Source organism: Monopterus albus, unplaced genomic scaffold, assembly GCF_001952655.1.
Source record: "Monopterus albus unplaced genomic scaffold, M_albus_1.0 scaffold94.1, whole genome shotgun sequence".
NCBI lineage: Eukaryota > Metazoa > Chordata > Actinopteri > Synbranchiformes > Synbranchidae > Monopterus > Monopterus albus.
In genome coordinates this window covers 3,084,017-3,098,479 of record NW_018127974.1, presented here as the reverse complement: position 1 = coordinate 3,098,479, position 14,463 = coordinate 3,084,017, and the positions used below count along the sequence as shown (strand labels likewise).

At 39.6% G+C, this 14,463-nt stretch overlaps 1 protein-coding gene across 2 annotated transcripts in view; it reads right to left on the bottom strand.

The window, feature by feature from the left end:
* Nucleotides 1-3,949: 3,949 nt before the first annotated feature.
* Nucleotides 3,950-14,463, bottom strand: part of creb3l2 (cAMP responsive element binding protein 3-like 2) — a 37,173-nt gene continuing 26,659 nt past the window's right edge. The window contains exons 6-12 of one of the 2 annotated variants that reach the window (XM_020608639.1): nt 14,121-14,267; nt 13,586-13,644; nt 13,200-13,268; nt 11,285-11,384; nt 10,202-10,331; nt 7,487-7,721; nt 3,950-6,195 (exon numbers count right to left, since the gene is read on the bottom strand). In XM_020608639.1, the coding sequence (XP_020464295.1) occupies nt 6,120-6,195; nt 7,487-7,721; nt 10,202-10,331; nt 11,285-11,384; nt 13,200-13,268; nt 13,586-13,644; nt 14,121-14,267 (816 nt within the window). In that variant the 3' untranslated portion in view covers nt 3,950-6,119. The remainder of the gene's footprint in view (nt 6,196-7,486; nt 7,722-10,201; nt 10,332-11,284; nt 11,385-13,199; nt 13,269-13,585; nt 13,645-14,120; nt 14,268-14,463) is intronic. The other variant, XM_020608638.1, reaches the window with a different exon arrangement.

Genomic DNA, 14,463 nt, shown 5'->3' with positions numbered 1-14,463 from the left:
GAAGAAGAGACCTAGCCGCGCGAGCCCGGACCGACTAGCAGCGTGCTACGTCAAGTTCCAAACGTCTGCCAGGAAGTGGAGCGTCTTACACTTCAAAACAAAAGCTCGATATTTAGAAAAAATAGTTCCATATACTTTTTACGTATTTATTGGTGTAATTATTGATTTATTCTTTATTTGTTTTGTTTTCTCGTGCTACTGGGTTGGAGGGTGAATAGTGGTGATATTTAATGTTGTCACTGCTGTTGAGATGTCCACTGTTTTATCATTTGTGTTTACTGGACTGCTAAACATGATTTTAAAAAATAAATAAAGCATTCAAAAATCCATGATTTATTACAGCCGAGTGAAGAGGAGCACTTGAACAGAAATAGTTTGTTTGACATAGCCAAAACATCGTTTGTCTATATATGCACAGTAATGTGTAAAGGTTTTAGGCACTTCTGATGTTTAGTTTCTTATCCATCACATACTAACATCGAGGAGGGATCTGCTCAGTCCCTAACGTATTCTCCAGCAGGACAGTGAACCCAAACGTCCAGTCAGTCATGCAAAATTTTGTACATAATCAGAAAGTTCGATTTCTCACCCATTTGTAAAGGATTAGGCTATTTAAAACAACAGATCTGTAATTTATTTGTTGGTAACATTTAACAAGCTTAAAGCCTTATAGGCATCAATTTGATTCTAAAAATAAGTGATTTAATTTTGATTATCAGTCTCAACTCAAACATAACTTTTTCCTTGTTAAGACAGCAAACTCTTATAAGCTATGAATGCAGTGTGTTAATTGGTCAACAGCACTGGTTTATTAGAATGAGAGCAGTTCGGGTTTTTAGTGTTGAACACACCGAACATTAAACCTTGAACTACTGCACCCTTACCTTGAAAACCTTTTATTTTTAAAAACATAGCCGGAAGTCGGGAATTTGATTTGTTGTGACGTGACATAGTGTTTAAAAGCAGCCAAAGCGCGAGCTGCTGCTGGGGGCCGCGATAATAAAAAAAAACTATCCCACCCTACTGCAGCATCCATCATCCATCCATCTACATGCATGTCCGTCTGCGTTCATTCATCCATCTGGCACTGGGGACGAGCAGCGTGGCATTGTGGGATATTCCCTCTCAGCCTCCTTTCTGCAGCATCATCAGTCAGAAAGTAGGGCAGAGGATGAGCATACACCACAAACCCAAGCACACTGTCCGTATCCAACTCTCAAACGCTAATCACACAGTCTATATGTTCTGTTCATGGACTAAGAGATAACAGCCTGCATCCTTCTTTAGCATGTTAAGACATTTATTAGTGAACTTTGCAGTGTCACCGCAACAGGCCACATCTGCCAGCAGCTTCCTGTTTCACTTCATTGCACTGAGTCAGTTTGCTCTATGAAGTGATCACGGACCTAAAGTGAACAATGTGACCTTGTACTTTTATTTTTTTATATACAGGGGAGCATCTGTTTGCATCCATCCATCCATTATCTACTGTATACTGATTGTCCTGACGAGGGTCACAGGGGGCTGGAGCCAATCCCAAATGACACTAGGCGAGCGGCAGGGTCCACCCTGGACAGGTCGCCAGTCTATCACAAGACCACCACAACCACACACACTCATGTTCATTCCTATGGGCCATTTAAAGTCGCCATTCAACATAAGATGACTTGACCTGTAGAAGTCCAGTGACCCTGCTTGGATTGTTTTAGCTCCAAATTTGACCAATTGAATACTTTTATTTTTTCTTTTCTGCTGGATTTTCTATCTGAATTTGTGATCCTAAAAATATTTGAGGGTTATACATGAATCAAATCAGCCATTATTTGCTTCAGTATAATTCAAAAATACCCTTCACAAACCTGCAGTATATCTGTCAGACCTCTAATGTAAAATGTACCTATTGAATCACTCCAGCCGAGTGGTTTTTCATGCTTTCAGTCCTGCAGGCTTTTTGGCAACAGAAGTGCTTTTCAAACCAAGCACTTGGTTGATAAATGACCAACAACAAAACTAGCTTACTGTACTTACCAGTTAGGTTTGTGTCAGCAGGCTGGACTGGATGATTTCCAAGGAAGAAATGAACAGTGTTTTATGAATTTCTGCTTTAGTACTGCAGCCAAATGCAGAAATGAAACAGTATACAGTTTTGATTCTAAGCACCGTAAATACATGAGAAGTTAGGGATAATAAAAATAAAAAATACTCAATATTTCATAGTATAATTGGTATAATATCTCATAAGTTTTTCTTATGGGGGCGAAGTGTCCTTGGGCAAGACGCTGAACCCCCAAGTTGCCGATGGTCAGAGCCATCAGTTGCGTTGACGCCACAGATGGCTGCCTCGGTTCTGTTCCGGAAACAAATTCCTTGTGTGCCACATATTTGGCCAATAAAGGTGATTATTATGACCATTTTTACACCTTTTGTTTGTTTGTTTGTTTGTTTGGACATTCCTTCATTGACCCCTTTGGGAGAGGTGGCTCAGGAAAAACAAAACTATTTGAAAAACCTTGAGATTAGCTGGGGTCAGGATCATATCAGGACACAAAGCATAAAAAACAACTCATAACCTCTCTCTGTGAGCCCTGATGAAAGGATTCTTCATCTATATTTAACACGTTGTGTGGTGAAAACTCCTGCAATCCTGACTCCAAGTGTGAAATCAGATCTATGTACTGGCTCTGTTTTGAGTGTTTCATCACACATTTTATGAGTCTGTTCAGTTTTCTTCATTGATTTTATGACAAACACAATGTACCATAACTGGAGCTGTAGTGGAATTCATTGTTGCTGCGTTACTATGAGACTGGACTGTTATGAAGCTGTGGGACTGGGAATTGTCTTGGGACTGTCACAGCAATTCACACTACTTATTATAAGACTTTGCTGTTGATCTATTTTAGGATCCTTGTCTTTTTAGAGGACAGTTGTCTCTCTGTAAACCAGTGTGTTAACAGTGAAGCTCCTTTCTCTCCTCATGGAATTTGGCCATAATTATTTATAATGAAATGCTTTGAGGGTAGCAATAAATTATGATTGTCCACTTACTGTAAATTAAGGTCAATTCTACAGTATTTGAACCAGCATTCGAGGTTTATAAAATAAATAAATAAATAATCCGATCAATTTAGTGGTCAAAAGCACAAAAGTGCCATGGAAATAGTTAAAAAACATTTCAACAATTGATTAAAATAAGATTTTACATGTGAATTTATTATTTAAATGGGCATAAAATGAATATATTAGTCCAACAAATAGTTGAAATAATAGGGTATTTATAAAAGTGAAATTATTAATGTAATAATAATAATAGTTAACAACATTACTTCATAATTTATATTTCTTTTAACACTGCTTTTACAAATCAATTTTAAAAAATACACATTTGTCTGGTGTTTTCCATAGATTATGTTGTATTATTCTGTACACCTGGGCTGTACATGTGTGATTCTCAAAATAAATAACTGAAAACTGCAATATTTCATTTAAAGTAGTTCACTGTAGGCATTTAAATCTATAGATTTATGCCTTTTAATAATTTTTAGTTTGAGGTGAAACCATATATTTACACAAAAACAAAGCACTGACCTTGAGGACCCATAAAATTTCAAAATAAAACAGACTGAGGTGACATACTGTATCTGTACCAGGCTTTAACCTGAATTTCCAGTAAAGGATCTATCTTTTAACATTATATTAAATGCATGCACCAAACCATCACAAGCCCCTCAGAATGTATTGCTTATGCACCATAAATCTCTATTTACAGATACATACTGTCAGCATCATGTCAAATGTCTATAAATACAATGCCTTATCATGTACCATGGTACATTTTTGACATTGAGATAGAACAAGTCAACCTCATTTTCAGAAATGACCCTAGAAGGAAAATTTATAATGGTGAACAAAGCACACACAGTCACAGGAGGTATGCTTTTACTAAGGAAAATACTTTATTTCAAAGCAAAAAGACAGAAAACCTATGCCAGGCTGGTTTTACACGGAAGTAACATAGAAATTAAGTCTGATTTGGAACAACACTCTCCACAGTCTGAGATAACCAGACTGTGATGCCTCCTTTGTAGTCTCAGCACTGGGGAATGTATTGGAGTCTTGGCTTCTCAACGCAAAGATACAATAATAATATAGCCACTAGCCTACAAAGCTCACCCTCAACTGTAACACAATCTGCCACAATTCAGAGCTTAATTCACTTTAATTTTGAGAGTGGCTTTACATTTGGTCTGTAAACATATGAAAGAACATGTTTCAATAAAGTTCCCAAATTTTAAAACCCATTTATGTACAGATAAGATTTTTAAAGACATCTTCTGTAATGAACAAATGAAACCCACTAGAAAGTCTGGACGACACCTTAAGTTAAGGCATCATATGTTCATAATTTATTAACAACAGCACATCTAAAATAGACTCAGAATGAATTATGGATTGGTTTGTAAACTACACATCCCAAGCACACTTAGACTTCCTTTCATTATTAACTCATATTTACAAAAATAGATACTTTTTCATTTCTGAGTAGAAATATTTTTGGCAAATGCTTAAAGAACAGCAAATAAAGACTCTTGCAGGGGACAGTGTGCAAGTGGAAATTAAAGACCAAAAATAACTACAGTGAAATATGTGGTTCATTTTAACATATGTTGGACAGTTGGAAAATATTCTTATATGCTTTCTTGCCCAGAATAGGATAAGACTGATACTACCCTCATGTTAGTACAGTAAATGGGCTATAAAGCTAAGATAGTTAGCTTAGCTTAGCATAACAACTGGAAACAGGAGAAACAAAGCAGCCTGGCTCTGCCCAAATATAAAAACATTTGCCTACACCTCTAAAGCTTACTAACACATTATATCTCAGTAGTGAGTTGTAGAGCTGCTAGTAGCCACGCATAGTTAGACAGAACCAGGCCAGCTGTTTCTCTCCATTTTCAAGTTGTATGCTAGGCTAAGCTAACCATCTTTTGGCTGTAGTTTCATATTTATCATGCAGACATGAGGGCAGTATCAATCTTCTCGTCCTACTCTGGGCAAGAAAGAAAACAAGAGTATTTCCCAAAATGTCAAACTTTTACTTAAAGGCAAGGCAACATCATGTAATGCATCATTGTTGCTTTGGTTTGTAGTTTGCTACTTGCTGAAAAAAAGCATTTTATGAACAAAACTTTAGTCATTTTGCAGGAAAAAAAAGTCTCAAACATTGACTCCTGACTGGAACATAGTGATTATTATGCACCACTAAGTCCAAACGTCTGAAGCATAGCTAGCAAACATTAACTGCAACTGTATATTAATTTATTTCTGAGAATAACTGGGAGATTTGTCTGTTGCAGGTGCATCATCCCACCCGTAGACATTATAGGTGTGTTCATATATAGCTACATGAAGTCAGTTGTCCTGCACTATCTGCATCAAAACTAAATGTCTTATTTTGCAGCCAATTTATGAACTTTTAGACATTCATTCATTCATTCAAGTCATTTAGAAACTTCTCAGATTTTCCAAATAAGCATAAAATTTTGAGTCAGATGAAAAAAATATGAGCAATATATAAAAGAGTACAATATACAGCGAAAAAAAAAACACAAAATACAATATGAGCACAAACAAGTATCAAAATGGGATGTACGCAACACTGGAATAAAATAAAACATTTAATATTAAAAGAAACAAAACTACGAAGAAAAACAAATAAGGTCTCTATAAATACAAAAGCTGACGTCAGTGTCCTGTAAGAAGCCTCACGTCATATTTTAATATCCGTTCCACTGCCCCACTACATTATTCACTTGATCTGTCTGAATTTAAATGTTTGTGATTTTTCAAAGGTGACAATTAAAACAACAGATCATTTGATTTGTATAAACTATTCAGTGCAACCTTTATTCAGAAATTAAGGCAACCAGTGCCCCTTTATTATTAATTATTACTATTACAGTGCATCTGATTGAGCAGAAATGGCAGAAACACTATAAACCAATCAGCAGTGGGAACCACCGCATGAGGTTTGCTCCAGGACACTGAAGCATGCAGTAGAGGGAGAAGGTCAAAGGTCATGATGGGGGTTGTAAGCGAGGGAGGTGTTGCTGTCGACCTCAGGAGGTCTCGTTGACCGTTCGGTCCAGCTCTATCACTTTTCTTCCGCTCTCATTTGCCCTCTGCTCCAGAGACCTGACACACAAACAGATGTGCGTTGATGTAAAACAGTGATAACATCATCAGCTCTGTGCCATGGAGGTGGCGATTCAGCTCCGTGGTGATTCTGGTGACATTTTGTCATTAGATTTTCTGGGAGAGTCTGTCAGGCCTGTGATCCCCTGTCTGTTATGGTTTGGACTTCCTGTCTTGTGCTCTCATTTTGGTCTGATTTCCTGTTCCCTGTGTCACTGCACCTGCCCCAGTTTTACCTTGGTTTCTAACCACCACTCATTTTTTCTACTTGCTGCTCGTTATCCCCTGGTCCCCTGGTCTGCCCATATAATCTACTCCTTTCCTTCTGTCACTACACCCTGCCTGTTTGCCTTGTTCCTGTGGCCTGAATTTGTCTTCCGTTTTATTTCCTACCTTGCAACCCTTGCACTGTTTTTATTCGGACTCTGGACTTGCCTGCTCTATTTTGTTTCCTCAGGTTTGTTTGAGTTATATGCTCTTGATTTTGTTTAATCCTGCTCCCTGACTGAACTGTTGTTATAGTCCTGTCGATGTTTTTGTTACACTCACCAGGTTGAGCTCCTCTTATTTTTTCCTCTGACTTTGTGTTCAGTATTTTTTTTTTATTAAATTTTCTCCTAAACACTAGTTCCTCTGCCTGGATCTACATATTTGGGTCCTGTCTGTTCCTTAGCTATAACATTGTCCTTCACTTCAAGAGCACTTCCCCAGTCAAATTTGTCCTGTTGCCATCTTTGTTTATGTGGAGAAGAAATTGTCATACCCAAGAAACAGACTAAAATTGATATTTTCCTGGACTGGACTGGGTTATTTTTGAATCTGGACAGTTTGAAGAGTGTATGAAGATTCGGGAAATACCTTCTGAATTTTTGTGAGTGTTGTAAAATGTCTGGGTTTAGAAACAGTCACAGAGTTTCAAGGTTATTACTGTGACTACATTGGTAGGTAAATCCTGAGAGACAGAAGCTGGGGCAAAGTGCTATGTACAAAATATGTTTGCATATATTTAACCAAGTATCCTGTATCATAAATACATGCTGACATTTGAAACAAGCCAAACTGCCAAAAAATCCATTGTAAACTCAGTGAGTTATGATGATTTTGCCTTCATACACACATGCATTAGGAGGCAGAGCTTCCCTGTACCAACATGGCAGCCACACTGACACATCTGCATGTATCTGTGTTTTATTTTTTTTCCTTCTGTTAATTCTAATAACTGTAAATGTAAACCACATCACTTCCTGTCTGCTGGAGAATACATCCCAGGCTACCATGTTGTGTGTTTTACCTGTGCAGGTCCAGCAGAAGTTTTTTCTGTGGTTGTGTGTCGTTGTTTTTACTCCTGAAAGGAGGGTGTGTTTCCACCGTGCTGGGCTCCACAACCAGTTTCTGTTGCTCTGAGCGACGCCACGCTGCCATGACGACAGTTGGCGTGTCCTCCCGTTGATCGGGGTATTCTCCGCCCAGACCGAGGAGAAGAGGCTGCTCATCTTCGACAGTTGACAACAGACTCCTCGACTTCACTGAAAGAGTTGAGGAAAGAATTCAAAGATTGTACCGGTAATGTGAGAGAAGGCATTAGTGAACATTTGTACTGATGACTGGCTAGTGAAGTGCACCAAACTCAAATTACTGTGGTATAATTGGATGATGAGGACGCATGTGACGGCACAAAAACTGAACAAGTTTCACAGTGCTATCCCTGCTGTGGGCAGGAGGAGGGTCCCTGTTTCACTGTGCAATAAAGCTAAAGGTACATTAACTAAGAATCCCCACACAGCCTGATAAACCCAGTGACAGTGGGACCGGACGTGGTGTCTCTCAGCTATACCGCCCCCTCCATGACACTCTGCTAAACTACAGCTCTTTTGTTGTTATTCCAGCTTCTCCACCCTGTGTTGTCAAAGTACAGTCTATAAATTAGCCCCGCCCACCACCTAGCCAAGGTTAGAAGAAGGGTTTTTCCATCTGCAAATACTCATGTCAAACAGCGATGGAGGAGCTCTGGGCAGCTAAAAGCCTGTACTGCTGGCTGCCGTTGTGAAGAGGTGTTTTATTGTACAGTGAGAGTCGGACAAAGAAAGAGCAACAACCAGAATTGTTATCGGTTTGGCTTTTTGACATGAAGAGCCTGTTTCAGAAATGCACCCCTGCCCAGGTGTTGGCTGCCATTTCATGTCTAGGCTGAACAAAGCCTGAGTTGCGTTCCCAGCAATTTTACCTGACTGAATGTGGCTAAATACTCATATTTTGTACGTTCTACTTTCAAGAGAACATGGGGTCCTTTTATACAATTTATGGAGAATGCAGATTTTAATGATGTAATGTGATAATAGTAGGTGGGGAAGTATAACGTGGTCGATTGCAGTTGTCTGATTTATGTGTTGCAGCATCAGGATTGAAGTGTTTATGTTGAACAAAGAATAAAACTGATGAGGTGTCACATCAAATAATGTGCTGCTGTACTGTTTTCAACATGATACAGGACACAGATGGTTCACACATCACTATTTTTGGTTTTAATTTTGATTTTACATACTGTCCCAACTTTTTCTGATTTGAGGTTGTAGGGAACTAGATGTTTCATATTTTGCTGTTTCTTCCTCTGTATGTTAACATCAGTGAACAGAGGCTGTGATTTAAACATAATACAACAATATGGGAACCCACATGGAAACTGGATCATTTATTTAATTTTTTCCATGCATTTATATTTTCCTTATTCACCCCAATGTATGTATTTCTTAATATGATTTGCTATTAATACAAAATGTCTTAAAGCATGAAAACTATAATGCAGTGCATTTATTTGTTTATATTTATCTTCTTTGGACATTGATGTGAACATGTTTTTGTTAAATGTTACTTCAAAATATAAAGCTACTGCTTGATAAAAGATTGTGAGTATTGATTTTTAATTTATATTTACCTTTTAAAATGCATTATTGTTTTTTATCAAACCACATCTTCTTTAACTGGATAATCAAGTTTTAAAAACTAGTCAGACTGCACACGTTCAGTGTCACAAGATGTGTTTATCAATACCCAACTTCATCACATTCTACCACCACGTTGCTGTGTGCCTGTTGAAAAAGTGTCAGTTTGTGTGTGTGTGTGTGTGTGTGTGTGTGTGTGTGTGTGTATGTGTGGGCAGCATGGGACAGGAAATTGAATTTGATTGTTAAGAAAATTATATCTGGTCTCTGTTACGAACAAGTATGTGCGTGTGGGAGGTAGTAGAGCGGATGCAGTGAAAGGTCAACTCTTCTAATTAGTCTCCGTAGCCGTTATGGCAGCGCTGTAGGTGGAATCTGATTATTGGCAATGTTGTGATGGAGCTCCACAGTTTTACAGCCAAGAGCTAATGATTCATTACAATGGGAACAACAGGACATGTCAGTTTAGCTGCAAGCTGTATAAAAGTGTGTCTGTTTCCAGTAACACACAACTCTCAGCGGTGATCATTTCTATTTGTGCTGTAAGTCTTTTTCACACCAGGTGCTACTGTTAGTACTGAGGTTTTCTGAAGTTAAGCTGAACAGCTGCTTAGTTACACATCTGTGACAGAGCAACAATAGCGTTCATCTGAAGTTGTCTTTGTATTGGCCTGGCGGAGGTTAAGTCCAGTATTCACTTTCTGACAGCTCTGTTTTTGGCCTCCACCAGCTCCTGAGGAGAAACATTTAGCTGCTAAATGCTGTGCTCTCTAGCTAGTTGCTAACTTTGTCTGTTTCACAGGATGTGTACAAACTGTGTGTCACTTTTTAGAGCTTTGCTGTTGAAACACCGGAGTCATATTCTTTGTATGCTCAAACATACTTGGCCATTAAAGGTGATTCTTACTCTTCTTCTGAAAACAGCACTGAGACACTGATGAGAGTGAAACAACACATTCAAGCTGAAGGCACAAAATAAGCTGAACTCTATAATGTTGGAGTGAGTGCTTGAGCTATAATATGGTACAGTAGGTATATATGTACAGTAAGTGTGTGAGCATCGCTACCTGTGGTTGTGTACGACTCTTTGACAGGCAGCCGTTTAGAAACAAGGCCTGTGTCACTGACGGCGGAACAGGGAGTCAGACTGCTGGGGTAAAAACTCCCCAGAAACAGAGCGAAACACAACACAACCACCTACAGACAGAGAGAGGAAGGGTGGAGCCGAGAGAGACAGAGAGAGGAAGGGTGGTGGAAAAAAGAAAGGGAGAGAGAGTAAATCAATTATAAATGATACAAAATGCTCAGCTGCTAATGAGTGATGGAAGCAGATGGAAGCAATTCAATATTTTAATCAATGTTTCTTCACTACAGTCACCTGTCGGTGCGCGCAAGCACACACACACACACACTGTGTTTTCATTTCTTGTGAGGACTTCACATTGACTTACATTCATTTCCTGTAGACTCATTCTAACCTTAACCATAACCACTACTTGCCAAGCTTTAGCCTTAAACCATGTTGCCACCCTAAAATTCAGTAATGGCCAAGTCCCCACAATGTGAGCGTGTTAACAGGTTTATGTCCCCATAATGTAAGTAATACAAAGGCGCGCACACACACACACACACTACCATTAAGCATGATGACGTCTGGGTGCCAGCAACCCTGCAGGACTTAGGAACTTTTCCTGCCACCACCGCCTGCAGAGCCTGCAGCTGCTGCAGCAGAGACCTGGGGAGGAGCACACAAACACACACACAAAGGTCAGACACACAAACACACACTAAGTTCCACAGATGCACACAGACATGGAATGGCATAGCATGACAACTGAATGTGAACAAAAAATTACACATCCCTAAGGCGACTGAATTTTAGTCCTCACAGAGCAACAGGGAATCCCTTTCTCAGAGCCCCCCCCCCCCACACACACACACGCATGCATGCACACTGTGTTTTCATTCCTTGTGGGGACTTTACACTGACTTACATTCATGTCCTGTAGACTTATCCTAACCTTTACTATAACCAGTACTTCCTTGACCCTGACCTTGACCTTAAATCATGTTGCCACCCTAAAATTCAATAGGTTTCAGTCCCCATAATGTAAGTAATACAAAGGCGCGCACACACACACACACACTACCATTAAGCATGATGACGTCTGGGTGCCAGCAACCCTGCAGGACTTAGGAACTTTTCCTGCCACCACCGCCTGCAGAGCCTGCAGCTGCTGCAGCAGAGACCTGGGGAGGAGCACACAAACACACACACAAAGGTCAGACACACAAACACACACTAAGTTCCACAGATGCACACAGACATGGAATGGCATAGCATGACAACTGAATGTGAATGAAAACTTTGAAATGTCACCATCAACTGAATATTCTGGGGGCTGTGCTTTTGAAAACCAGTGCAGATATTTTCTTAGCGTTGTCAATGCATTTGAACCGGCAGTGAGGCCGCAGGTCACCTGATGACCCTCTAAATTGAGAGCTAAGAGGGTTGGTCATAAAAAGAAAACCTTCCGCCTCCAAAGTTCTAAAAAAGTAACATTTATGTCTCAAGAAAATTAACTTAATTCATTTTTGTCTCATTGTCAGGGAAAAGGTCATTTGAGTTTGTTAACTTGCAATTCCGGGAAAAATAATGAGCATATTTCAGTATTTTTTCCACTTTGTTCACTGAAAAATCAATAGATTATTAACGAAGGTTGTTGTCAGACTCGTAATGAAAATATTGCCAGAGTTTTCAGTGTTAATTACTGAACAATAACAACAAAAAATATCAAGAATGAGCTGATTTTTTATTTCAGCTGTGCAACCTTTTGACAATTTTACCATTAATCAAACTGTGATGACCCAAATCATAAGTAGTAAACCCAGGTTTTGGGGCCTCTCGGCAGTTGCCTGCTGTGCCTGGTTGGGAATCCACCCTCGGTAAGCCTCTGCATTTTCTACCACTATACACCACCATCTTTTATGCCGTATATACTACAATTAAAATGTAATTAAAATGCTGTGCATAAACAAGTACTAATTTACTGTTGTTTGCTCAGCATCAGTGTCTCTTATTCAGAATTTGTCAGATATTCCATTGAGGTTTTGTTCTGTTAGACATCTGAAGCCTCCAACAGCACAACACAATGTCCAGGTGCACCAGCGCAAACACACACACACGCTCACCCACATGCAAATGGTTCATTTAACTTTTAGACATTGATGATACAGCCCACTTAAACCACTGAGTACGAAACAAGACCAAAAAAAAACAGCTGTGTTCCGCTCAGCTATACTTAACACGCTGTACCACACACATGTAGTTCATCCAGGCATAACTAGAACAAACAACACAGCTTGCTGGAAGCAGCTTGAGCGTTTTACATCAAAATAGCCCCATGATTATGCATGGATGCAAAACTGCTGCTGAACAGATCCACAGGGAGCTTTTGATTCAGTGTTATTTGCAAATAACAAAATTCAGTCAGTGTTTCCCAACACATCTGCTCCTCTCAGCCGCACCGTGTGTGTGTAATCAACACAAATGCCTTTAAAGGATTGTCAAAAGCAAGGGAGGATGTTTGGAGGCAGGCACACAGCTACAGAGGTCTGGACCCCCCTTCCTCCTTCATTGCCTTTTGATTCTCATATCCTTGAATCCTTGTGACTGACAGGAGTCAAACATGCTGAAGCTCATTCATCTGTGTCAGAGACTGAATCCATAAACAGTTCCACTTGTGATCAATTCAAGGATCAGGTGAATCATCAGCTTTGTTATGACTTGGTTCAATCTGCTGTAGCTAGTCTGATTACCAACAGGGAGGGGCAGTCAAAAGCATGCAATTAACAAGACAGATATGAGCAACAGAAAAACTGATCTTAGAGCACAGGAGGTTTTGTGATTTAAAAAAAAGACAGTTAACCATTTTTTATCAGAGAACATCCCATTTTACTGCATTTGTAATAGTATATTTGTGCACCGATTAGTCCCTGCATGTAGGAAAGTAGAAGTTTTAGCTATTAAGTATTTTACAGTTAGAGTGTGGAGATTATGCTTACTTGTTTGTACACTCCAGAGTCTCAACTTTCCTGCGTAGTTCATTGTTTTCATTGGAGCAGGTCTCCACCCTGTGGTCAGACAGGAGCACTGCAAGGTCAGCGGCTGAACATGTCCATCAGCTGTTACATAATACATTCATTTGAACCAACTGATTTTCTTTGCAACATCTGCTGCATTTATTCTGCACACTCCACGATAACATCTCTGACTCAAGGTTAGCTCAAACAGGAGATGGTGAAGAGTTGTCCAAAACATGAGCATGCTCAGAATGAACCACGCCACCCCTCAGCAGAAGTGAGTTAACATGTACTTGAGTGTGTGCGCAGCACACATTTATATATTCTAGTGTCTCCAATGTGACTGAAGAACGAGAAGCAGAACTCACTTCTTCTCCAAAGTGTCCATGTACTCCTTCTTCTTCCGACGACTCTCCTGAGCTGAGATCTGAGGTGAAAGGAAAGGGAACATCATTAGAAAAAAAGACAAGCACACAAGCTGTTTAGGCCTTTATTTGTGTTTATATGTGGGATTAAAAAGAACCTTTACTGATACTTTGGACTGAAAGTGCTGATGGACTCAAGACGGAGACTTTTTAAAACATTTCTTACAATAATTTAGTTTTTTTTTCTGGGAAATAAAGCAAGTACATACAGAAGATGAATGTTTGTGAATACTTGATGGACACTATTTCAGTCGTCGTCTGAATATTTCTATCTCATGTTTAACTCACAGCATATTTGACTGCGAGTACTGACAGTGCGCAGGAGTATTTTCATAGAAACAGGAAGGCTCTAAAACAATATTTCATTACTGCAGCTGATTTATGCCAACACATTATTGACATAAATCTAGATTCAAATAAAGGGATTGACACAGACAACTAGTTTGGCATCAAGTGTTATTAAGTGAGGCAGTCATACCTTGTTTTTGATTTTCCTGCGGATCTTCTTCAGCGCCTTTTCTTCGGCTTTGGTGAGCGGCAGTTTGGTGGGAACTGGGTAACCTTCAGCCACCAACGTACGACGCTCCTCCTCCGTCAGGATCAGTGGTCCTGAGCCCTGCAGTTTCTACACAGGATGGCAAGAAATTCAATCACTATGAGCCATGAAATGTCCATAAGTTCATTATTAGCAGTTACTTGGAGAATGCAAACATGTCCCTCTTCACACCAAATAAGTGGATGTCTCAAAATATTAATGATGCAGTCTCACACGTCCAGAACTGTCAACTCAAGGGGAGACTGCAGCATTCTGATGATCAGGA